The sequence below is a fragment of the Orbilia oligospora genome (assembly GCF_000225545.1).
Source record: "Orbilia oligospora ATCC 24927 unplaced genomic scaffold scaffold00043, whole genome shotgun sequence".
NCBI classification, from domain to species: Eukaryota; Fungi; Ascomycota; class Orbiliomycetes; order Orbiliales; family Orbiliaceae; genus Orbilia; species Orbilia oligospora.
The window spans coordinates 1,590,364-1,614,119 of record NW_011645600.1 but is presented as its reverse complement, the minus strand read 5'-3'; the positions used below and the strand labels follow the sequence as shown (position 1 = coordinate 1,614,119).

Below are 23,756 nucleotides of genomic sequence, written 5' to 3'. Positions count from 1 at the left end.
CGTTGGTTACTTCGGTTTTAGCGTGCTTGATTTGGGGGGCATGTTCTGGCTCCAAGATTTCATGCTTTGATAGTTAGTTTTCGTTTCTAAACTGCTATCCAATTACCTACATACTACCTATAGACTTATGATTTTTTGATATCTTCACATTTAATCACTTTATCATACTAAATCTATAAGCTCCAAGCTTCCTTCTTCGATTCGCCAATGATATATTACAGCCTTGATGATATATGTATGATACTTCACGATCACACAACCACCCCACACCCTCTAAACACCACAGGTTCAAACTCCACCACCCTCCTATTCCCACCCCCAAATTCCACCTCCACCTTTTCAGGCACCTCTCCCCACAAACTCCCCCCCTTGGCCCCCGCATATGCACCCCATCTCGCCATCTCCAGCCACACCACATCCCCATCCATCTCTTCCAAAACCTCCTTCAACTTTGTATACCCTTCTTCTCCTTCTCCTTCTCCTTCTTCTTTCACAAACTCCCTCCCCACCATCCCTACCACATCTTCAAATATCCTGTCACTAACCCTCGTATACCCCATCACCGCCTCAAACAATTGTAAACATGCCCCCCAAATCTGGGTGTGTACTGCATAACCCCCCACCACAGCCGCACCTACACTTTTGCGTACCACAACAACCTGTTTCTTCCCATCGTTCCTTTTTGATCTTTTAAGTCTTTCATCATCATGATCATGATCAACCCCAACCTTCGCTTTCCGTGCTATACCAATTAATACACCCCACACCTCTTCAATCCTCGATGATAAAAAATCTCCGCAGTCAATACATAACCTTGTTATAGTATTAATCGTAGTGATTTTTACCGCTGGTTCTGAATCTTGTAATCTGTCGATTATGACGGGCCAGAGTTGGTTTATTAGTGGTAGGAAGTTATCTTCTTGTTTTGAAAGTAGTGGGGATGCGGTGGAGATTAGGCGGAGGAGGTGGAGCCTTAGGGAGGAGGATTTGGAGGTAAGGAAGTTTTGGGAGAGACGGGTGATTGATTCGATCATTAGGTATGTGTGGTTTGGTTTTGGTTCTGGCGGGTTGGTGGGTGATTGGTCTGTTGGTTCTTCTTGTTCTTGTTCTTCTTCGTTATTGGCGTATGGTTCTTCTGGTTTTTTTCTACCCCAGGGTTTATGTGGTGTATTCCCTTCTTCTTCTTCTTCTTCTTTGAGTTCTTGTACTAGAGGTTTATTCTCCCGTTGGATCAAGTTGTCTAAATCCCCTAGTACGTCGTCTAACGTCATGATATGCTTCCTCTTCACTCTATTCCTCTTCTCACCGCTCTCAACTTCCTTCCCATCGGTAATCAACCTAAGCTTCTCCTCCCCTCCAGCACTCTCAACCACAATCCCTTCTAACACCGAAAACAAACTTTCTGTTAATCTTTCATATCCATGATAATTCTCCAATGCCGCAAATATTGATACCACCAGATCATCTAACAATGGTACCAACTCCGCGCCGGTGAGTTTGATCATCATCAATAACACCTGTGGCGCTTGCGGTTGAATGTTAAACATGTTGAGTTTGAGAGATACGGCGTTGACGAGGTAGTCTGCGTTTTCGACTAGTAAGTCACGGGTTGAGAGGTATCCACAGGATTTTGCCAGTGATTCGAGGGTAAGAATTGCATGTTGTTGTATAGTATACACCGAGGATCCGAAGAGGTGGACGATGGGGTAAAGACAGTCCACGAGTTCGGGACGGAAGGAGGTGGACATTGTGGTTGCTGTATAGGCAAGGATTTCGAGGGAGATGCAGGTTAGTTGTGGATGAGTTTCTGGATTGTCGTAGGTATTGATTAATGATGATAAAGCGACTGAGTATAGTTCTGCTGTTAGTTGTGGTGCTTTTGGGGTATTTTGTGTGAATGATGTGATGAAGAAGTCGTCTAAGGGTTCTGATTGGGAGGAGCGGAGGATGTTTAGTGCCATCCATAGTGAGATTGCTTTGCTTAGGTCGGTGCCTATTCTGGCTTCTCGGACGTGTTCGTGGACGAGTTGGAGGCCGGTTGATGTGGTGCCGAGCATGTGGAGGAGGGATAAGGTATTGTTTGAGGTTCCTTCTTGGACTTTTCCGGGGATTATTACGGCGGGGTATATCACTTCGGCCTGGGCTTCTCGTTTTATGAGTTCCATTGATGCGGGTGAGATGGTGGATACGATTTGCTCTGGTCCTATTGTGGGTGCATTGCTTTCGCTGAGGTTTATGATACTGCCTTTCATGTTTCTTGAGAAGAGGTCTAATAGGATGTCGGATGTCTGGCCCAGGTTCGAGATTATCTTGAACGATGCTGCGATTTCACGTAGGAGATGTGATTTCTTGACTTCATCGTTGTTTTGAAGGACTCGAGGAAGGGATAAGATCCAGCCGTGGAGACTCTTCTGTAGAACTTGGGTTATTTTATCGTTATACCCAGCGAGGGTCGTGAGGGTTTCCTGGGCCTGCGAAGCAAATGTCTCTTCTTTGTCTGCTGATAAACTGACTAATGTTTCGATTACGACGGGTAGAGTGGATTCTAAAGACTGGGGACAGTCTCGTGCTATCGCCTGACATAACTTTAGGAGCGACTTTTTGACATTCAACATCCTGTGCTTTCGTAAAGCGCATACGCCCGTAAGTCCCATCCTTACTTGTTCCGAAGTACCATGGAGCCAGGATTGTGTTCGTATTGTTGTAATAGAATCGCTGTTAAGGGCTCCACCACTCATTCCATTTGATGTTGGTAGATTGGACGTTTTGATATCCATTAGGACGAGTCTTATTACGTCTGACAATGTGTCGATTGCTTTTACTAGAGCTTTGGATTTTTGAGATCCGCTGTTCCGGGGATCTAGGAATTTGCAAAGCGTGGATACGGTACCAGGTAGAAAGCTTGCGAGGATATCGTCGTCACTGATACATCCAGTAAAGAGATGGTGAACGGCGCTGCTAGCGGCCACTTGAAGGTCTGTGAATGATGTCGCTGGGATGATATCCAGCAATACCGTAAGGGAATGACCTAATGACGGTGCCATTTCGATTAACGCGAACTGATTCCTAGCAGCTGTAGACCTCGTAACCGCTGCAAAAAGGCTCTCAAGGCACTTCGTAGCTGCCAGTTTCGTTTCTTCGGACGCCCTCGACGGTTTACTCCCATCAGGCGGACCACCAATTATGAAAGCAACCATAATCATCAACTGCTTCGCCAGTTCTCCCGTGATATTCACATTCCAGCATTTCAACAACAGAACATTTACACATTGTAAACTCAGGTCGATTGCTCTATCGATAAACATCTGTTGTCGACCGAATATGTGTGATAACGGGAAGAATATGTAGTCTCCAGTCGCCGGGTTTATTAACCCTTCCACCTCGCCGAGCTTTGTGATACATTGTAAAAGACTTTCGAGTGCTTCTACGAGTTGACGAGACCTTTGAGGATCGATTTCGGATCGGAGAACGATTTGACTGACGGCTATACACCGGGGTTTGAGCTATAGGATGGTGGTGGTGGGGATAAGTTAGCTATAAACTGTGGCTTATATGTGTGGTATTTTGTGGCCAGCGGGGGAAAACTTGTGTAGGATGGCTATACCTCTGCGAAAGCTTGCTTCCGCCGTATTTCGAGGGAACTATCCATTCTGTTCTAGATGTATGTCTTGATCATGTCCCGGGAGGTGATGTAGATATAGAATGTGAAGGTACAGAAGATGCATTTTATGTCGGTGCAGAATGATTCAACGGCGCGTGCCTGGAAGGCCTGGTGTGGCTCGTTGACCAATTCCTTAACTAAGCGACGCCTCTTCTTAAATGATCTGCTGCAGCGCGCAGAGCTATCTTTTTGCCATGACATTTATAAAAAGCACCATCCCTCATCACAGCCCAGCCCATCATATCCCATTTCTTATGGCTACCTCTAGATCTTCGACAATGTCATAATAAAATCACGAAAATCTTAAACAGCATGGAAGATATAACTACGGCTTCCGGAATCGACAATGCATACGTCACTTCAACTGCAAAAAAGGGCAAGCTAAAGCTCAAATCTAAACGACGGTCCCACCGCCATGACCACAACGATCGAGAACGTGACCGAGAGCGGGAACGGCGACAATATCGAAGCCATACCCGCTCTCGATCTCGATCTCGATCTCGCTCTCGTTCAGCTTCACCGAGCCGCAAGAAACGAAAGCAACAGCAACAACAACAACCAACGGTAGCCGAAACAGATGATCCAGCACTCTACGATGATGTTTTTCTACCTGGTCAAAATAGTTTTAAATATAAAGATCCCGAAGCCGCATTTAGGGAATCATTGTTCGAGGCGATGGCTGATGATGAGGGTGCATCTTATTGGGAAGGCGTGTATGGACAGCCGATACATCTTTATGAAAGGCCGAAAGTGGAGAATGAGAGGGGAGAGCTGGAGATGATGACTGACGAGGAATATGCAGAGTATGTAAGGAGAAGGATGTATGAAAAAACAGATGAGTTCTTAGAGAAGGAGAGGAAGAGAATTAAGAAAGAAAGAGAAAGAGAACGGAAGCGAGAGGAGGAAGATAGGGCTGAATGGCAGAGGAGGGAAAGAGAGAGATTACTACTTGAGAAAGAAAGACGGTCGAGGAAGAATATCGAGAAGATCAAGAAAGCATGGGCGATTTACACGGGTATTTGGGACGATATTACAAAGAAGGAGAGACCGAAGTCGGGCCGGATAGAGGTTCCGTGGCCCGTGGAGTCGGGACGTCGAAGGGATATATCCAAGGAAGCCATTGAGGAATTTTTCAAATCGGCACCGGGAGCGAGTAGCGGTGCTGACGGTTCAGAAAGCAAATCTTATGCTGATATCCTGCGACTTGAAAGAGTGCGGTGGCACCCGGACAAGGCCTTGCAGCGATGGGGAAGAGAAGCAATCAGTGATGATATATTGCAGGGTATCACAGCCGTTTTTCAAATTATCGACTCGTTATGGGCAGAAGAGCGCGAAGGTGAGAAACGCTGACGGCGACAGGTCAAGCATGCAGGCATGCAAGTCTGCAGGAGGCAGGAGGCAGCCGAAATATAACATATTGCCATCTCATTCCTGCAGGCTGGCTAGCAACTGTCGCCAAAGTCTCGCCGTATTTTTTTTTTTTCTTTCTGGTCTTTATGCCTCATACCTACCTGCCTTGTATAGTGGTAGTACTTACATAGATACATAGATACATAGATACGTAGATACGTAGTTGAGGGCCTCCTGGGCGGGTTTATAATAGGCGGACTGCTCGCTTGGTATCGAGATCCTTCGCTTTGGTCAGAACTTCTGAGCTCTGCTACTGCTACATAAGCAAGGTGCGGGTTCCATAAGGCGCCAATTATAGATTGTTCCGAGAAACCAAGGCGTCGGAGCCTCAGATATAAAGGACGCGATACTACCTCGGTATCTTCCACAAATATCGAGACATATATAGCCGACTCGTCAAAGCTTGATGCAGTAAACCGATCGCGACGATGAAACTGAGACCGAGCGCGCGAGAGAGCGAAAGAGAGTATAACCCTGATATAATATTTAACTCACTTGCAGCAGGACTATAATACTATAAAATATCAATTGCGAATCGATAAGCTTAATAAGATTTAAATCGAATCTATAACGATAACTACCGGGAATTAAACCCCTCCAGCCCAGCCCAGCCCAGCCCAGCCAGCCCAGCCAGTCCATGGCCTACCTTGCCCTGCCAGCCGCGTTTGGTCGAACCTGATTGATGTTTCGCAGGACCTTCCGTATGCAAACGGGGATAAGGAAAGAGCAAGCTGAAGGTGCCCCACAGTTGCAAATACTCATACCTTGGCCTCAGTAGCAGTTAATTAGCTCTCTGAGGGCAAGCGCGACACTGCATCATGCGTTTTACAAATGCCGGCCGGATCCTGAGATATCTGTTTCACGATTTTGCTTTCCAAGAAGGAAACAGTTGACTAAAAGTCGTGGGGAGCGCACCGGCCGAAGGCAGCGTCTGGTCGGTGTCCAGTTGCCGAAAACAGTCGACTCGAGACCAGTGGCGGCTTGTCGATCGCCAGGTTCGTCGTCTGCGGGGACATTCTATTCACTTTTTTATTTTATTTTATTTTATTTTATTTTATTTTATATATTTAAGATAGACTTGATGACATATTATATATAAAGTTGAAGGAATGGAGAATTTCTTTTCTTAAAGGGAATTAAAAGAGAAGGAAAGAAAGAAAGTAGAGTTTGATGGAGTGAATACTATACTAGCTATGGTTGTTATCAATGCAATGAGGCTGGGCTTTTGGGCGGAGGTGGGAGGTGGGAATATGATGCATTGGAGTTTAAATTTAAGTCGGAAAAAGCATCCATGGCCTCAAGGCGACTTCAAACTTGCAAATCCGACAGACAGACAGACAGAGAAAGAAAGAAAGAAAAAAAAAACAGACCAGTTAAAAGTGAATTCCGATTCGCATGCAAAACAGACTTTTTTTTACTTTATTTTAATATTTAATTTTTCATTTGGTTAAATGTGGGCATGCTTGGGGGTGGGAGGAGAAGCATACAGATGCACAGATGCACAGATGCACTGTACAGTATGCAAGCCAGGGAAATACAATTGATCCTAATGGCCGGATTGGATAATGAATTATAATTAACATTACATGAAGAGAGAGAATAGAATAGGATAGAATCATTCATAAGATATTGAACTGTACTGAACTGTACTGTATTGTATTATATTGTATTGTAGGTAATGGGAATGGTAATAATATGATATACTTTTAACTTGCAATTGGTTCCTGAATTAATTAAATTTCCTTCCTTTCTTCCCCTCTCCCTCTCTTCTCTTCTCTTCTCTCTTTCTTTCTTTCCCTTAATCAACTATCTCCGCTGTACATCAGAGGTAACTACCTATTATAGATCTAGATCTATCTTTCGATCACACATCTACTATATTTCCCTGTCTCCAAGTCATACGTTAATCAACTTGTCGTCAAATCCCGAATTAAATCCAATTCGATCCAATCCAATCCAATTCAATCAGCTAATCCTCACAAATGAGTGCTACTACTGCTACTCCTGGCACTCTCTAACTTAAAACTCATCCAAGCTGCCTCGACTCATATTAAACCAGATCGAAAGGTCCCGGATTCTACCGGACAGCTGAAGCGTCAAAACAGCAAAAAGCATTGCCAACCGAAGAGAGCTCGAGAGCCAGCGAGACCTTTTGTTTTTCATCCTTCCCTGATCCTGCTCCTTTAATAATAACACTACCCTTCGATCCGGCTCTTCTGAATTTCTTCCTCCTCCTCGAAAATCGATCCTGCCAGATAATTTGGTTCCAAACTAGCTACTCTACTAGCTACCTAGTCGGCCACGGTTTTAAATTCGTTTTATTCGATCAATCAGGTCAATCATTCGGTCAATCAATCAATCGGAGTAAGTATTGCCAATCTGATTTCTCAATGTTTGTCCGTCTTCCCCCTCCTCTTTTGGCCCACAAATAAGCAGGTTTGGTTGTTTCGTCATCGGGTGCTGCAGCTCAATCCGAATCCTTGCCGATAGAGGTAGAGCGGAGCCGGCCTGTGCATGAATGGGAACCTCGAGGTCCTCGTTCACAAAGGTGTCGATAAAAACATCCCGTTTGTACGAAGTCCCAAGCGTCCAACTAGCAACCTTTCAAACCCCATGTACCGTGGCCGGGTGTAATGTACATGTCTGAGATTTCTTTCCACCTGGCTGGAAAGGTTTTGGGCTTATTGCATATCTTAATACATACACACACCCCCTTCTTATGCTCCACCTCGAGCTTTTAACTCGATCAATCCATGATCCATTCGCCAATGGAGGGGAGTAGAAGGAGGAGGAGGAAGAGACCGGAGGGAAGTGGTGGTGTTCATGGTGTTCATGGTGGTCATGATATGTGGTCTCTAGCTCTATTTATACTATTCCGTCCGCGTCCCCGTGTAGGGTGATAATAATAACAAATTACTACCTACTTTTTTTACACTGGTGGGACGAGGATCGAATCGAGTTTAAGTTGAAGTTGAAGTTGAAGTTGAGTACGTACCACGACTACATGCAATTGGGATATATAAGATTAAAACATCTGAGGATTTGAATCTTATTTACTTGATCTTGATCTGTTTTATCTTCACTTTCGACGTTTTCAGTATTTTTATCTATTTTTATTTTTTGTTTTTGTTTTTATTTGTTTTATCAAGAACGTCAATACTGAGTCGTATATCGATATATATACGAGACTGCTCTGCATTACACTAAACTCGGGGTAAGTTAGGTACCTTAGCTAAGTATCTAAGAAGTACTTGGTATAGTATGGTATACGATGCTAGGATACTACTAAGTACTTAGCATCTACACTATACATGCAGAACGAGTAACCCCTTCCTGTGTTTTCTCTCTCTCTCTCTCTCTCTATCTCTCCCTCACTCTCATTCACTCACACACACACACACACACACCCTCTCTCCCTCACCCACACACACACACATACCCTCCTGGCCCTTATTCCTTCGCCATCTGGTGCTTACTTCCCTAGGTACTTACTTACTTACTTACTTACCTACTTACCTACCTAAGAATAATACATACCATCTGCCTTTGATTTGTTTTGCTGTTTTGCTTTGCTTTGCTTTGCTTTGCTTTAATATCTCCACCCATTGCACCCGTGTGGACCCCGTCAATTCACGTTTTGGGAAGCCCCATACCCGACACCAGGCAGAATTAACCAAGCTGTCCGTCTTGTCCATTCTTTGAGATTCCTCGCTCTGGTCGTTTGTCCCACAATCGATTCGAATCCAGAACCCCAGACAGGCATCATACCAGCTTAGCTGTTTAGTTCCTTGTCTTTTTGCCCTGCTACGAACGGGAAATGGTCGCTTTCTAATTCTACTAAGATGATATTCTCCCGTCTTGCTTGATTCCATTCCATTCATACAGATATACAGCAAGTACTGTACTAGCTAAAGAATTCGAATAAGAAGCTACCTGGCCCCTCCAAAGGTCTCCCCGATTCTTTCCCTTCCTTTTCTGGCTTTGAATCTTCCGTCTGCATTTGCACTGGGGGAAAAGAACATCCACCAACCTCATCCGGGTCAGTTTCTTTTGGGGGAGGAGGACTTCTTTGCTAACAAAATGGTCAATTGGTTGTCTTTAGACCTGCCTCCCTTTCTTTCATAATCAATAATCTACTCCGTCGCCCGTCTCGTGCAATTTCACCATCATCATCTTCACCATCATCTTCACCATCATCTTACCCATCTACCTATCTATCTACCTTTGATCTCATCGATTCATTCAATCTTTTCGGGGGTACCTACCTAGGCCTTTTTCCCCTTATATATACACATATCTGTGGATATATAAGTACTTGGACATTCTTGAGGAACTCGGCTATCGACAGCAGTCCCTATATACCCAGAGACTTATATATATATCATCTTAGATATATAACCCTCCAAATGTACGAATCATGTTCTTCCAAAATAAAGTTAATGGCTAGGACCTGCCTGGCTCGACTTTCCTCCTCCTCATTCTCCTCTCCGTACCCGTTCCTCCCGATACCTCACTCCCTGTATCCCCTCGGACCCGATCCAGCTGGCCTTGACTTCTGCCGAGCCTTTAATAGTCCGGTGAACTGACAATTGGAGCCAAAATGCGGGGTAGATTCCTCACCGGCTACAGCTTGTACAGTCCGAAAAATTAATTCTCTCATTAACGAGCACCCTCCGCGATTTCAGACGACCAGCTGGTCCGTGAACGTCGATTTCCACCCGGTGAGTGGCCTGGAACAGTGCGCGTCTGTTGGAGCTGTTTTTTTTGCTGCTGCTTTATACCGGTTTTTTGAGAAATCGCTGCTCTTGTCCCATGCTCCCCTGTTATTTGGTGGTGCATTGAATTGTCGTGTCTGTCTGCCACCTGCCACCTGCCTGCCCGCTGCCGTCTCCACGTTAGATCGCCCCTGCTCCATCGAGAAAGGCCAAACCTCCAAAAATCTCGTATTCAAAAGAAAACCAACTTGCATTTTCCCGCTCCTTTCGATTCTATCTGCCTATTTTTTTTTGTTTTCTTTCCCTCTCTCTGCCCTTTAAAATTCCGGTTCGGTCGCTCGCAGAGAGGTATGTTGGCATTATACTTTTCCGGCTATCGCCCCCGGAATGCTACCTGATACCGGAATTTTGTCCTGACATTATTCAACTTCATGAATTTAATTGTTATCTGGAAGGGTTGGCTAACTGATGACTTCATTGATAACCGTGTAGGAGTCCGTTCACTACAGCGGTAAACCCAGATCCACCCCAATCACAGACCCTCCGAGTACCCCGTCCGACCCCAGTTTTGGACCGCCCAACTACAGATTCGACGGCGAATAAGCGTGAGTTTCTATCCTCGCGTCCTTTTTTCATATTTTATTTTATTTTTTATATAAAGGATCTATTCTTCAACAATACATCCTTTTGTTTGAAATGAGGATTGGGTCTTCAGGCGGGCTGCAGCGAATCGGTTTCTCGCCTTGCCCTGGCTCTGTGTCCAAGCGAGATACTACCCAGTGGAGACGAAACGGAAGGCTAACGCATTTCGCCGTTACACAGGAGTCAAGCTCGATCCGACCGTCTCTAAAGTTCCTTGGGAACCTTCCGTAAAACCAAGTAGCAGTAAAGTCGAGGGCGCTAGCGGCCTCGAGCAGGATTCTTTTATGCCGACTTTAGGATCCGTTTTCAAGAAAAAGAAGAAGGACAAAGAGGCTACCCGCCTCAAAGACTCAAGTGGAAACCCTGATACCATAATCGAGGATTCCCCAGTCACACCGTCGACCGAGAGATCCCTCAGTCAGTCGTTGGGCTCCGCACCATCGACGGCGACGACTGCAAATTCCCACGGTGGTTTATCAACAGTCACTTCTGCTACCTCCCAAACACCCACTTCCCCAATTGCCACCGGCGGCCAAGCCGAGAAGGATCACCCTATGACGACTCCGGTCAATGAATCTGCTGGTCATAGCAGTAAGTAGCATATTTCGGGAGAATATTCTGAGGAAGGAGGGGTTATACTGACATATAGCTTCTATAGGATCAGACAGCCAGACTCTCCAGAAGGCCGAAAATGCAGTACGAGCTACGAAGGGCAAATATACCCTTCAGGACTTTAACTTCCAAAGGACATTGGGTACAGGTAGTTTCGGTCGTGTGCATTTAGTACAGTCGAAACACAACCTACGCTTCTATGCCGTCAAAGTGCTCAAGAAAGCCCAGGTAGTTAAAATGAAGCAGGTGGAGCACACAAACGACGAACGTCGTATGCTCCAGAGAGTCAAGCACCCCTTCTTGATCACGCTCTGGGGGACTTTCCAGGACGCCAAGAATCTGTACATGGTTATGGATTTCATTGAGGGTGGTGAATTGTTTAGCTTGTTAAGAAAGTCTCAGGTGAGCTTTTGAAATGATGGAATGTGAAGGGAAACTTGGTTATACTAATGACGATGATGCTCTCCAGAGATTCCCAAATCCTGTTGCCAAGTTCTACGCTGCTGAAGTTGCGTTGGCCTTGGACTACCTACATTCGATGAACATCATCTACAGAGACTTGAAACCTGAAAATTTGCTATTGGACCGACATGGACATTTGAAAATTACAGATTTTGGTTTCGCGAAAGAGGTTCCGGATATCACTTGGACGCTTTGCGGTACACCCGATTATTTGGCACCAGAAGTCGTTGCGTCAAAGGGTTACAATAAATCAGTTGACTGGTACGTGGCTTCTTAGACCACTTTCCCTAAACAGCAGTTTAAACGCTAACAACATGGTTGGTGTGTATAGGTGGTCGCTGGGAATCTTGATCTTCGAAATGCTTTGCGGTTACACTCCATTCTGGGATGGAGGCAGCCCGATGAAGATCTACGAAAACATTCTTCGCGGAAGGGTCAAATATCCAGCTTATATTCACCCTGACGCAATGAATTTGCTGCAACAGCTGATTACACCGGATCTAACGAAACGATTGGGTATGTCACAGTGTGTTTTCTATTGGTTTTGGTCTCATCCTAACCCTGTTTTCTAGGTAACTTGTACCACGGTTCTCGATCCGTTTTGGAGCATCCATGGTTCGCAGAGGTCAACTGGGAACGATTACTTAGCAAGCAAATCGAACCCCCTTACGTTCCACCGGTCCGTGGCGGCATAGGAGACGCCAGTCTGTTCGACAAGTACCCAGAAGAGACGGAAGAATACGGCAAGGATGGTCCCGATCAGTATGGGCATTTCTTCACCGATTTCTAAACGTATATGGATACTTTTCTTGTTTGATGTTTGCAAGGTGCTATGGGATTTATCAAGTCCAAAGGGAAGGGTCGAATCCGGAATAACGAGTAGGCAAGCGAGGATTGAATTGTTTAACATCCTTATGACGAGCGTGATGCACAATGAGTTCGGTTCTACTTTTTTTTTTTTCCTTTTGAAAGAAAACTGGATTGCGGGGAAGCCTTGGACACGATAGTAGCTTGCTTTCCCTTTTATTTGGTTTACTATTCCCTCAACTCTGTTTCCTTCCCTCTTAAACTACTACCGATGAAAGGCGAGCACATATGTAATAAGTGTATCTTGCGAGTCATTCATTCTCTCAGAGCCACCCAGACACTCCCTTTCTATACCGTCTTAGGCGTTGTTCTTCGTTTTCTCTTATCTCTATTGTGGATGTGTCTTATTCTTCTTTTTTGAGAGTCCTTGGCGAATTGTGTCTTATTACTACCGTTTCCCTTCTCGAGCCGGAATTGACAAAAAAAATGAACAGTGGGAAGCTGGTGGCGGCGTTTAAACAGAGTAGTTGGTGGTTGATACCTGTGAGATTCATGGAACGAAGGAGAAAAGTCGATATAGCTAGACCAAATCTATAAACAAAAGATATCTTCTGACCACACTTTTGCCATATTTTGGCCGTTGACTCCGCAATTCAGTGCTGGATTTGTTTGTGGATACTCTGAAGACAAGATGCCACAGTTGCACTTATTCCTTTCGGATATGGACGAGTGCAGGTGCAGGTGCCTTCGGAGGGAGGGCTCCACATCGATGCGGGGTCTATCAGCAACTGGTCCTAAATGGGAAGACTGGATTTTTTTTATATTCTCTGGTTTTCCGAGCATCGTGAATTCCATTTTATATGTACAAAGTCTTTTTTTTGGAAATCAGACTGGGGATATATTACACTGTTGAAGAATATGGGATGAAGATACACATTAGATGTGCATGGGAGCCAAACTGAGGATCTTGCTCCACTTCTTCTGGCCAAGTTCTCGCCCGACGACGCCTGTAAAGATAGAATGTCAATGTGTGGTCCTTGGGATGCTGTGTATTGATTTCAACGGCATATGCTTCAGGTTATCTCGTATGGAATGGTGTGGACTGACCGTTCATTCTCGTTCCAATAGGCTCACCAGCCTTATTGACCAATACACACGCATTATCGTCGAACCTGACGACGCTTCCGTCTTTCCTCTGCAGCTGCTTCTTCGTCCTGACGACAACTGCGTGTCTGATATCACCCTTTCGAACCTTCTGTGCAGCCGCGGAGTTGCTATGGCCGGAATCTGAGAGACCTAAGGCACGTTGACGTTGGACGACAATGACAATACGGTCACCGATACGGGCGTGACGCTTCTGTCCGAGAACTTTGATGCATTCGACAATGGAGGCGCCCTAGGCACATACTGTTTAGAACGGTGGTGGGGGATGGTTGATGGAATACCGAGAGACCATGATATGATGTTGTGGAGGGGTGTGTATCTACCGAATTGTCGATGCAGTTGAGCATCGTCTATAACACATGTGTTAGCATATCTGCCATTACAATGGATAGAAATAGATAAATTGGATCGATGTACCTTTAATTGAATCATGATGAGCTATATCTGTGGGGCCTGTTGTCACCGGGCAGGCATCTGTCGATAACTGTCTTTCGAGGAAGTTTTTCGCTTGAGACGGTTTTCGCCGGCGGTTCTTTCTAAACCTTGCCTGTTTGAGAAGCACAGCCCAAGTCCCCCATACAGGGACAAGTACCCTCAGCCTACGAGTTCGCCTACAAGGTACGACGGGCGAACAGGGCAAAAGTGCAGATGCTTGAAAGGGGATGGTGGGACCATGCGACGAATTGGCTGTCATAAGATGCTAAGTTCGGACAGGATAAGAAAGGTCGTTGGGATTTTTAGCTGAGCGCAGAAATCGACTTGAAGACGAGGCCTTTTGTTCTCACTCGCTCGCTCACCCCGGACTTGTTTCTCTTCTCCTTTACCATCACCATATTACTATTCTTCTCCAGCATCATTCCGTAGGATCGAATAACCCACTTTGACTAACAACCAGCTTACCCGATAACCCCCGCGAGTAGCTCCGACCCATCAATCTGACTCTGCGGGACTCATCCACCCTCTTGAAGGGAATTCAATCGCTTACCATTTCAATCCGGCCCGTCGACGTTGCCCGTTGGAAGGGGACAGGCTTAGCGATCACTGTACAACCATGCGCTCAATCATCATCTACTGCGCCGTCGCAGCTCATCTCTGCACGACCTCACTGTCTTCCACGATTCCCACCAACTCCGAATCCGTAATACGCCTACCCATCCATGACGACGAGAACCATTCCAACACCGCCGATACCTTCTCCGATATCTTCCATGCCGCTCCCCGGGAATCACGCAATTCATGGTCAAAAATTCGCAATAAGATTGTTGTAAAGATATTCGGCAGTGGACAGAGACATCATGGAGTACGGAGCCACCCACATTACTCTTCCGGGTCTTCTTCTTCGGGTGCTCAAAAGCCGTTAGGAGATACACCGGCCAAGGCACCGTACTCGAGGTATCAGAATGAAGTTGTCTTGAGGTTTAATATCACGACGACAGACGAAGCCGCAGCACTAGCTGAAGCGGCCGAGATTTTGTTCTTAGACGTTTGGAGTGCTACGAAGGATCATGCGGATATTAGAGTTGATAAGGACGTTGTCGAATCACTTCTTGGTCTTCTACCGGAATCCCTTCAGTCTTCACATGCAAGACTTATGCATGATCTTGCCGCTACTGTCCGAGAAACATTCCCGGGGTCATCTGAAGGGCCTTCAAACCCGCTTTCGGCTCACTCCTTGTCGCAATATTCCGGTCCGTATCGACCGGCACAGTCGGAACATTTCTTTTCGAATTACCAACCAATATCAGTTATTAATCCTTGGATGAAGCTACTTCGTTCGCTATTTCCCGACCACGTAGAACTTTTTTCCATCGGACAGACGTATGAAGGACGTGAAATAAAGGGACTTAAAATCTCAAAAACGGGAGAACCGAGCTCGGGCAAACGAAAGGCTATCGTTATTACCGGTGCCTCTCATGCTAGAGAATGGATTTCGGTGTCTACTGTTTGTTATCTTGCACATGCTTTTATCACAGGATATAGACCTCGACCTTTTAACAAGGAGAATGCGGAGGCAGATTTGGGGGATCGAGAGATTACAAGACTTGTTGAGAACTTTGATTGGTATTTTATCCCGACATTAAATGTTGATGGATACGTATATACGTGGACGGAGGATAGACTATGGAGGAAGAATAGACAGCCAACAAGTCTGGGTTTCTGCAAGGGGATTGAGTTGGACAGGAGTTATTCGTTCAAATGGGGTGGACAGAGCCAGAATAATCCTTGCAGTGAGAGTAAGTACTATCTATGCTTTCGTGGTTGTCGTCGTCATCCATTATTCATGGGGATCGAAAATTCTAATTACTGGATAGACTACCCTGGAGAGAAGGAATTCGAGGCTCTCGAGTCAAAAAATTTTGCGGCGTGGGCACAGAATCTCACAACTGAGGGGAACACACGTATCATGGGCTTCTTAGATTTACACTCCTATTCCCAGCAGAGTAAGTCTTTCTCACTTCCGTCTCAACAATGGGGCTTCCTTTTTAACATGCTACAGTTCTTTACCCATATTCCTATTCTTGCACCCAGCGTCCACCAGACCTCGAGAACCTCGAAGAACTTGCAGAGGTTCTAGCAAAGGGTATTCGTATCCGTCACGGCGAACACTATGAAGTTTCATCAGCATGCCAAGGCGGCGGACAGTTCGCACAATCCGATAAGGACCAGAAGAAAGACGCCAAGAAGGCGAAGAGGTCTCAAAAATCCAGCGGAGATGATTTCATGCTCACAGAAACAGGCGGCGGCGGGTCTGCTCTCGATTATTTCTATAGGGAAATTGGGGTTTCATATTCTTACCAGATCAAGTTGAGGGATCAGGGAAGCTATGGGTTCTTGTTGCCAAAGGAGAGCATCAAGCCAACTGGACAGGAGATCGAAAGTATGGTGAAGAGCTTGGGTAACTTCTTGATTGGTGATGACAAGTTGTAAAAGTAGGTGAGGGGGGGGTAGTAGTTGAGGGAAGTTTATTAGGGAGAAGGTGGTTTTGAGAGGAGGGGGTGAGTAGGGGGGCGAATGGCCGCACGCCGATGTCTACCTTTCACCTACCTTCCTCAGAACTGCCTTTTACTATTTGAGCTTTCGGAGCTAGGGGTGGTTAATGATGCGGTTTTTGAACAGGGGGTTGAAATTTCTTTTCACTTGGGACTTAAGGACGGACGGATAAAGTTGTATACCATAACACACTCTGGCGTTTTATTGCTTTTCTTAGTACTAAGGCGGTTTTTGTTAACATATTTTGGGGGCATATTCACATCATTATTTGTAGCATATTGGTCTTTGTTTTTGCTTTTGCATTTTTGGTTGCCGCCTTCCCCTCCTCCTCCTCCTACTCCTCCTTTGGCTTTTTTTTGGAGCGGGTCCGTCCTTGTCCTTTGTGGATGTATACATTTTTATTGAACTCTAATTACATGCATTTTTGAATGTCATTGGTAGTATACTATAGAATGGAAGAATTGATGGTGTTATATATAGCAGGACCTATTTGAGGATTATAATTATATTATATTAATATCGATTTAAAGGTCGTGAAATCATATTATATTATATTACAATTGTTGGGGATAAATGAAATGTTCGTAAGTTAGCTCCGGCTGTGTACTATACCATGCTATACTATTATTGTATATGAAATTTAATTTGAAGCATCCAGATCGACTTTCGAATAGAGAATTCGAATAATGGTGGATTGGAATTAGTATATATATATCGGGGCCCTGGGGTTGTCTCGTAAACTAGACCCGTCCTTAGACAGTATAGTAGCTTTGTAAATATGCCAGCCACCATATCCATATTCGATATATGAGTCGCACACAAAACGTTAGCATTTTTTGAATTTTGTTATGAACCTATGTCGCATTCTAATATGCTTGGTTTTCGAGTGGAACTTGGGGTTTTTTTATCAGTGATACTGCTCCCATGATATAATTTGGTATGAGAATAATGATTGATTATTTGGGGGGGGGGGGGGGGGGATTCATTCTAGTTAATTGAGTAGCTAGGTATTTGTAATCGCATGTATGAACTATGTCGCCATTCATGAGGTTTTTGGGAGTATTTTATAATTATATAATACCTTGATAGGAAACAATAATATTCAAAGAAATCAGGACCCCCGTACAGCCTTCGGCTGCGCTGTTAGGCATTTCTAAAGGGGCTTATTTATGTATATATACTTGTCATTCTGTATAAGTAAGTTTTGGGGGTCTGTACTATATGTATTACTCATGGCTTGAATTCTCGGTCACTGTTGATATATGTAACGTTAAATTCTTTACAGTACTAGTGTTAACTTGATGCAATGCAATGATGCGACTTGCATGCCACCGGAGGTGTGTTTCTCTTGAGCTGTCATATACCTGGGGAGACAGTCTGTATGATTACTCTACTTATTCTGGGTTATATTATATCGAAGAATCTGTCTCACTGGCCGCGAATATATCACCTCCTGCGAGTACTTAAGATGTTTCTTTTTGAGGAAAATCTTCATGTACCCGGGGCTCAAAAATGTATGTGCGCTTTGTGTGGAATAAATACTAACGATCAATTTAGATCGGAATATGGTTGGTTTAGATTTGTAAATATATATTTTAAATTATCATGAGATGCGTCTTTTAATGTTGATGTTGGGAGTTACTTACCTTCCGCCTTGGCGATGGGACTGTAATATTGTTTATATTATGATAAAGATATAGATGGGAGAGAGAGAACTAGACGAAATCGTGACCTCCCTAGCTGGTTTCAGAAGTCACATATTTCCACTTTTTTGAATGTGTCGCTCTCGCTAAGGCTTCACAGGCCTTACTGTTCTTCGATTGGTGGCTTCGAGTCTTGAATCCATAAAATGCTCCTCCATCGGATTACTAGTGGCTTTGTGGTAAATCACGATATGGCTTCTCTTTCTCATGGGTTAAGTTCATGATAGGCTAGACCTGGAGTGTATATATACCCCTATATATATATATATATATTGGGCTTGAATCATATATGATTCGCCAGAGCTGTCGTCATCAAAGCTACCCTCCTCGTCAGATGAGGCGCTGGTATCCTCCTCCTCTCCATTATCTTCAGCTAAAGTCGGGAGAGAGGACATTTTGTTACTCAGTCGAGAAGCGCCCTTCGACCGAGGAGAAATAAAAGCGCGCATACGAGCACCGTTGCATGTATGTACGACGGTCAATAGTACAATTCCCACAAGCATTTTTGAGATTCCTCAAAGTACCCCCTTACACATGTTGAAGGCCCCCTTCTCCTCGGAACAGGCTTCACAAGGCATAATGGCTTTAGACCCTCATCGTTTGGATCACCCAAGCTAAAGAATGGTTAGCTAAGGACCTTCACCGATCATGATCACCCTGATCGTTCACTCACCTCGCTTGGCGGATGTATCATGTTGTCGCTGACGCATGCGACCATAGGTAGCTCCTTCCCGGAAATCGATCTAGGGAAAGTTCTCTTAACTGATAATGGTTGATGATGATGGTTGTATTCTCTAATCGGGCGAATGGCAAGGATTTTCGTCCTGAATTTTTCTATAGGGATTTCTTTCGGTATTCTCTTCCTCGAAATCGGAGTATTACGATGTGGTGATGGTCTCGTTGGTAGGGCTCATAACCTCTTAACTGATAATGGTTGATGATGGTTGCATTCTTTAAGTCTAAATGACTAACATCTATCTGTATTTACATGCGGGCACAACACATACGTCCCCCCCTCGACAAGTTCTTGGGATAGAAACTGCATAATTTGTATATGGGTGCTCGTTGTGTCCATTGATATGGTTATTCAAGCAGTGATGCTGCTGATCGATATATATAACTGTGTAACTTGCTTGCCTTAACGTTTAATGTGACAAGATCGAAATTGTTCTTTGATACTTAATAGACGCTGAAGGTATCTGGGGAATAGTAAATCTAGTTATTAGACGCTCAGGATGTGTAAAATCCTGGGCGTAGTAACATTTTATGTTATGAGAACATTCAGAGTTTCCATGAAATATCGGGGAGACTTGTGGTATTTTCGAAGGACTTGTGTTGCTGGATGCTGGGGAATTCGAGAAGTGCGGTGGACTTGATCACTTGAGAGAAAGCTGAAGGATCTAGAACTGACCACTTCTTACCCTTCCTTTATATTGTACAGTCACCAAAACAGTCTCTAGACTTCACCCGCAGATTAATGGCGAACCAAGCTCATTACCCTTCAACCCACCTCACCGAATCCGCAGGATGTGTTCTATTCCATCTCCCCAGTCGTAAAATATGTCTTCTAAGCATTACTTTACAAAACGCGAACGGAGGCGTTCTCATTACGCTCCCAAAGGGACGTCGTAATATTAACGAAACGAGAAAAGACGCTGCCGTCAGAGAAACAACCGAAGAGACTAGCTACAAGTGTAGCTTGTTACCGGTCAAGATGGGCACTAGGTTGACTCTTCCAGAAGATGATGAGGATGTTAGAGATCGTGTTAGGCAGTGTGATGCTTGCACTGAGGGCTTTCATATGCAACTTAGAAGTATTGGAAGGAAGGAGGAGAGAAGAGCAAAGATCGTTTGGTGGTTTATTGCACAGGTTGACGAGGAGGATTATGAAAGGAAGGAAGAAGTGGGATGGGATGGGAAAGTCAAGGAAGGTGTGAGGGTTGAATGGAAGGAGTATGATGATGTCTTGGGGGAACTTTCGTACGAAACGGATGTTGAGGTAGTCAAGACGGCTTGGAGGATTCTAGAAGCCACGGAAGGACCTCGAACCCGACTCAGTGGATCTTAAGTTATTTCCGATTCCATGGCCTTTTATTCAGGGATTCTTATACATTTTATTATTTAGTAGTTATGATAGAGTATAACTTAAATGATTACGAACTAGCATATTGATATAATTATAATATATAGTATGATATATTCCACGAAAGCCCCCTCGCCATGCATATGATGCGGTAGTTTAGGCGGAAACGTTCCCGCGTATACTTAGTAGCTATACGTGTAAGCATAGGATTTATATATAAGAATCAAGTTGTAGCAAACAGCTCGCCTCATTTCACCTACTTGAAATTGAATGCAGCCTGCAATCTGCAATCTGAAGTGTGACCAATTGAAAGTGCATGGAAAATCTTAGGAATCATCCACACTATATAGATGGTAAATATGCAGATCGATGGTAAATTCCGACAGTTCGACAACGACAAGGGTATATGGGACAGAACTGGATACCGCAGAAAAGTCCTATATACAACAATTAACAACATCGGGAAATCAATTGCAAAGGTGTATGTAGATGTATGCAAGTGAATTCCCCCGTGCCTGGTGGAGCATGCGCTACCGGCCGGGATTGCTGGACCCTTATTTTGAATATTTCTAATGGGCGGTTCCAACCTTGCATTTAAGCTTGTACTACCCAGCTACCGCTCAAATAGTTAGTTCCAAACAAGCTTTTTGGCCATCTCCTCGGCTAATGAGCTCATATGAGTACGCGAGTGGCTGTTATGATCGTGATGGTTAGATGGTGATACAAATATTACAGATCGGGATCAGTTAGCCCGGTTTATATGCTGGAAGATACGAGAATGGCCAAAGTCGCTGCTGGGTAAATAGCGGTACGCATGATATAGCTGTAGCAGTAAACAATCTTTCGTCATGTTATAACGTTAGGAGTCGAAGACTCAACAACTTCAGAGTGAACGTGAACGTTAACTAGTATACAATGGTATACCAATTCGCAGATCAGCGAAAGAGTGCATATTCTTCTTTGCGGATTCCCTTACTTGGGGAAATCGAAGCCTCAGAGGATTTTGATTTGTCGATGATGACTGGGCGGCCGGCTGTACTGGCTATAGAATTAATATCGCTACAACTGGACTAACCGCTGGATTTTTTATGGACGGAAGATGGATTGATAATATGTTCATTCTACGAAGCCCAAAAGTATAAAGGAAGGCCCAGAACCCCAGCAAGATGACCTGTTTTCAAGCTTCGTTCGCCAGTCTCTCCTTCAGATACATCGCGAGCGCCTCGAGCTCTAGGCCACTTCATTCATTTATTCCTTTGAATGGACTAGTATAGTACTCCTACCAACTATTATTCATTCCCTAGATCAAGTACTTCGGTACGTATTTGAGTCAGTCCTGTTTCTTTGTGAAAACTTGGGCCGCCTTCTATACCGTATACATTGGGTGATTCCGGGGCTAGGTACGAGACAACAGTTAACCTCAAGTGCTGGATCATTAAGATTCCTTGAAACTCTGGTAAGTGGTTATCTATATCTTACATACCGATACCGGTGTATATACTCAGGTTCTTGATTTATAGATCTTGAATAGTTCGAACCAAGGAAGCTAATTGAGTACTGGTGTATAGACTGCATACCATACCAGAACATATATATATATATTATCGATCGGTATATACACAATAAGAGTTTACAATGAAGTTCAATCTAATTGCTCTTCCTATTGTCTTTGCGACGTAAGTTCAGTTATGAATATCTAATATTATCGACTGGTATACTTAGTTACATATTAATATATTCGATATCATATGGCTAACTCTTCAAGCATCTGCGATGCATCATGATACAGGGTTTCTGCCAATGCACTCGTTGGCTATGACCACGAACTTAAGCGCCGCTCGACAATCTCAGTCCGTAGCGGCTGCAGACTGGCAACTTTGACTCAGACTCAAACCATCACCACCGTGTTAACCACCGTCGTCACCGTGGAGTCAATCTTCTGCAATGGCGCCTTAAAACCTACCTCGAGTACTATACGACCAATCCCGGCCCCAATCAAAGTCGAAGTCCCCATAGAAACCCCGCCCCCCACTTCTTCAAGGCCACGGCCGGGTAATTGTAGGACATCTATCATTACGACGGAAATCAACAATATTAGAGTCCCCCACGTCTGTCAAAATCTGTCCTTACCCCCCATTCACTTTTACAATCCCTAAGGAGTCAGATCCATCTCCAACCGGGAAGCCTTCGACCGAGGAAACCCCTGTCGACGAAGAAGTTCCCACCGACGAGGTTCCTATCGACGAACCCCCTACTTCTACAGTATTACTTGACGGCGCTTGCGTAACTAGGACCACCGAAATAGTATCCGACAAGAAAACTATCACCACGGTTACAACAGCTTGTCCTTATCCTGACCGAAAGACTTCTGTCTCTAGATCTCCAATCCCAATCAAGAAAACTCGACAAGATTCAACTACGACCCCGATTGCAATGATTCCAAAACCAACACCGTACGGGAAAGGAACGGGTTGTCCACCGTCCAAAATACAGAAGTTTTCTCCAACCTGTCTGGGAGAGAGAAAGAAGAAATGTAAAACACCTTGCACGTCAACAGTTACCGTCACATCTGCTGGTGCCTGTTCGTGTATCGGAGCCAAGGCACTGGTTACGGGTACTACATTAGGACCAATAATGTGTCCTGACTATTGCGGATGTCAGACTTCAACTACGTGGCAGTTCCCTGCGGCTTGTAAAACGCTGAAGCCGAAGCCGCCGCCTAAGCCAACTATGGACGACGAAGAAGATGGATATGGCAGTGGTGGATATTAGTAGTAGATCACCTGGAAATTATGAAGTTGTTATCAAAGTTAGGGAGTAGACAAGGCGAGGAGGAAGCGAAACTAGCTGATGCATATCGATGTTGTGGCGATTTCATTATCTTTACGTATGTTTCCTACTTGGTGTAGTTATCACTGATCTAAATCATGTACTTTTCATAACAAACTCGACTACCATATTTCTGATATAAAGTTGGACTGGATTTTACAAGCAAGATGTACTATCATCTCGATCTCATAGTATGCTTATACGTATACTCCACAACTTCAAATAACAAAAAAAAATATTTTCCTATAGTACAAGAATATTTTATTCAAACCGATCCGTATACTTTAGTCAGTGGAATAAAAAGCCAGTAGAACTTGCATAGACAGATGAGATATAGCCGCATTCACAAACCAACGGACCATTTCCATGAAGCCAACCTTATACCTTAACCACAATTACAGTAATAGCTATCACCTATATTCACCAATCATGACCCTTATTAGCAAACTCTGACTATCAATCACCCTAACAAAAAAGAAGGCAGCAAGAACAAACTCCGCCAAGTGTAGCTGGGAACAAGACCAATATGATCCATAAAAGTAAATAGTATCGACTCACCAGGCTGAGAACAAGCATCCCTCGCAGATTCCTCCGGCAAATCAGGCGACTGCATCTGAAGAGCCCTAATACAATCCTCACAACTGTAAATACCAGCACAGTATCCACTGCAATCTAAT

At 44.5% G+C, this 23,756-nt stretch overlaps 7 protein-coding genes across 7 annotated transcripts; 5 read left to right on the top strand and 2 right to left on the bottom strand.

The window, feature by feature from the left end:
• Nucleotides 1-251: 251 nt before the first annotated feature.
• Nucleotides 252-3,649, bottom strand: AOL_s00043g482 (uncharacterized protein; the record flags this gene model as incomplete). The annotated part of the gene is made up of 2 exons (XM_011120968.1): nt 252-3,503; nt 3,605-3,649. 2 exons carry the CDS (start codon nt 3,647-3,649, stop codon nt 252-254), a joined length of 3,297 nt encoding a protein of 1,098 aa, XP_011119270.1.
• A 324-nt stretch (nt 3,650-3,973) lies between these two features.
• Nucleotides 3,974-5,011, top strand: AOL_s00043g481 (uncharacterized protein; the record flags this gene model as incomplete). Its single annotated transcript, XM_011120967.1, has 1 exon — nt 3,974-5,011. One exon carries the CDS (start codon nt 3,974-3,976, stop codon nt 5,009-5,011), a length of 1,038 nt encoding a protein of 345 aa, XP_011119269.1.
• A 5,162-nt stretch (nt 5,012-10,173) lies between these two features.
• Nucleotides 10,174-12,292, top strand: AOL_s00043g480 (uncharacterized protein; the record flags this gene model as incomplete). The annotated part of the gene is made up of 7 exons (XM_011120966.1): nt 10,174-10,196; nt 10,279-10,391; nt 10,609-11,019; nt 11,087-11,442; nt 11,510-11,763; nt 11,834-12,018; nt 12,075-12,292. The coding sequence occupies 7 exons, from the start codon at nt 10,174-10,176 to the stop codon at nt 12,290-12,292; spliced, it is 1,560 nt and encodes a 519-aa protein (XP_011119268.1).
• Nucleotides 12,293-13,245: 953 nt separating this feature from the next.
• On the bottom strand, nt 13,246-13,905 carry AOL_s00043g479 (uncharacterized protein; the record flags this gene model as incomplete). Its single annotated transcript, XM_011120965.1, has 4 exons — nt 13,246-13,316; nt 13,417-13,705; nt 13,797-13,823; nt 13,891-13,905. The coding sequence occupies 4 exons, from the start codon at nt 13,903-13,905 to the stop codon at nt 13,246-13,248; spliced, it is 402 nt and encodes a 133-aa protein (XP_011119267.1).
• A 619-nt stretch (nt 13,906-14,524) lies between these two features.
• AOL_s00043g478 (uncharacterized protein) lies at nt 14,525-16,401 on the top strand (the record flags this gene model as incomplete). Its single annotated transcript, XM_011120964.1, has 3 exons — nt 14,525-15,707; nt 15,786-15,914; nt 15,971-16,401. The coding sequence occupies 3 exons, from the start codon at nt 14,525-14,527 to the stop codon at nt 16,399-16,401; spliced, it is 1,743 nt and encodes a 580-aa protein (XP_011119266.1).
• Nucleotides 16,402-19,644: 3,243 nt separating this feature from the next.
• On the top strand, nt 19,645-20,235 carry AOL_s00043g477 (uncharacterized protein; the record flags this gene model as incomplete). The annotated part of the gene is made up of 1 exon (XM_011120963.1): nt 19,645-20,235. One exon carries the CDS (start codon nt 19,645-19,647, stop codon nt 20,233-20,235), a length of 591 nt encoding a protein of 196 aa, XP_011119265.1.
• Nucleotides 20,236-21,885: 1,650 nt separating this feature from the next.
• Nucleotides 21,886-23,022, top strand: AOL_s00043g476 (uncharacterized protein; the record flags this gene model as incomplete). The annotated part of the gene is made up of 3 exons (XM_011120962.1): nt 21,886-21,926; nt 22,040-22,302; nt 22,349-23,022. The coding sequence occupies 3 exons, from the start codon at nt 21,886-21,888 to the stop codon at nt 23,020-23,022; spliced, it is 978 nt and encodes a 325-aa protein (XP_011119264.1).
• Between the last annotated feature and the right edge of the window lie 734 nt (nt 23,023-23,756).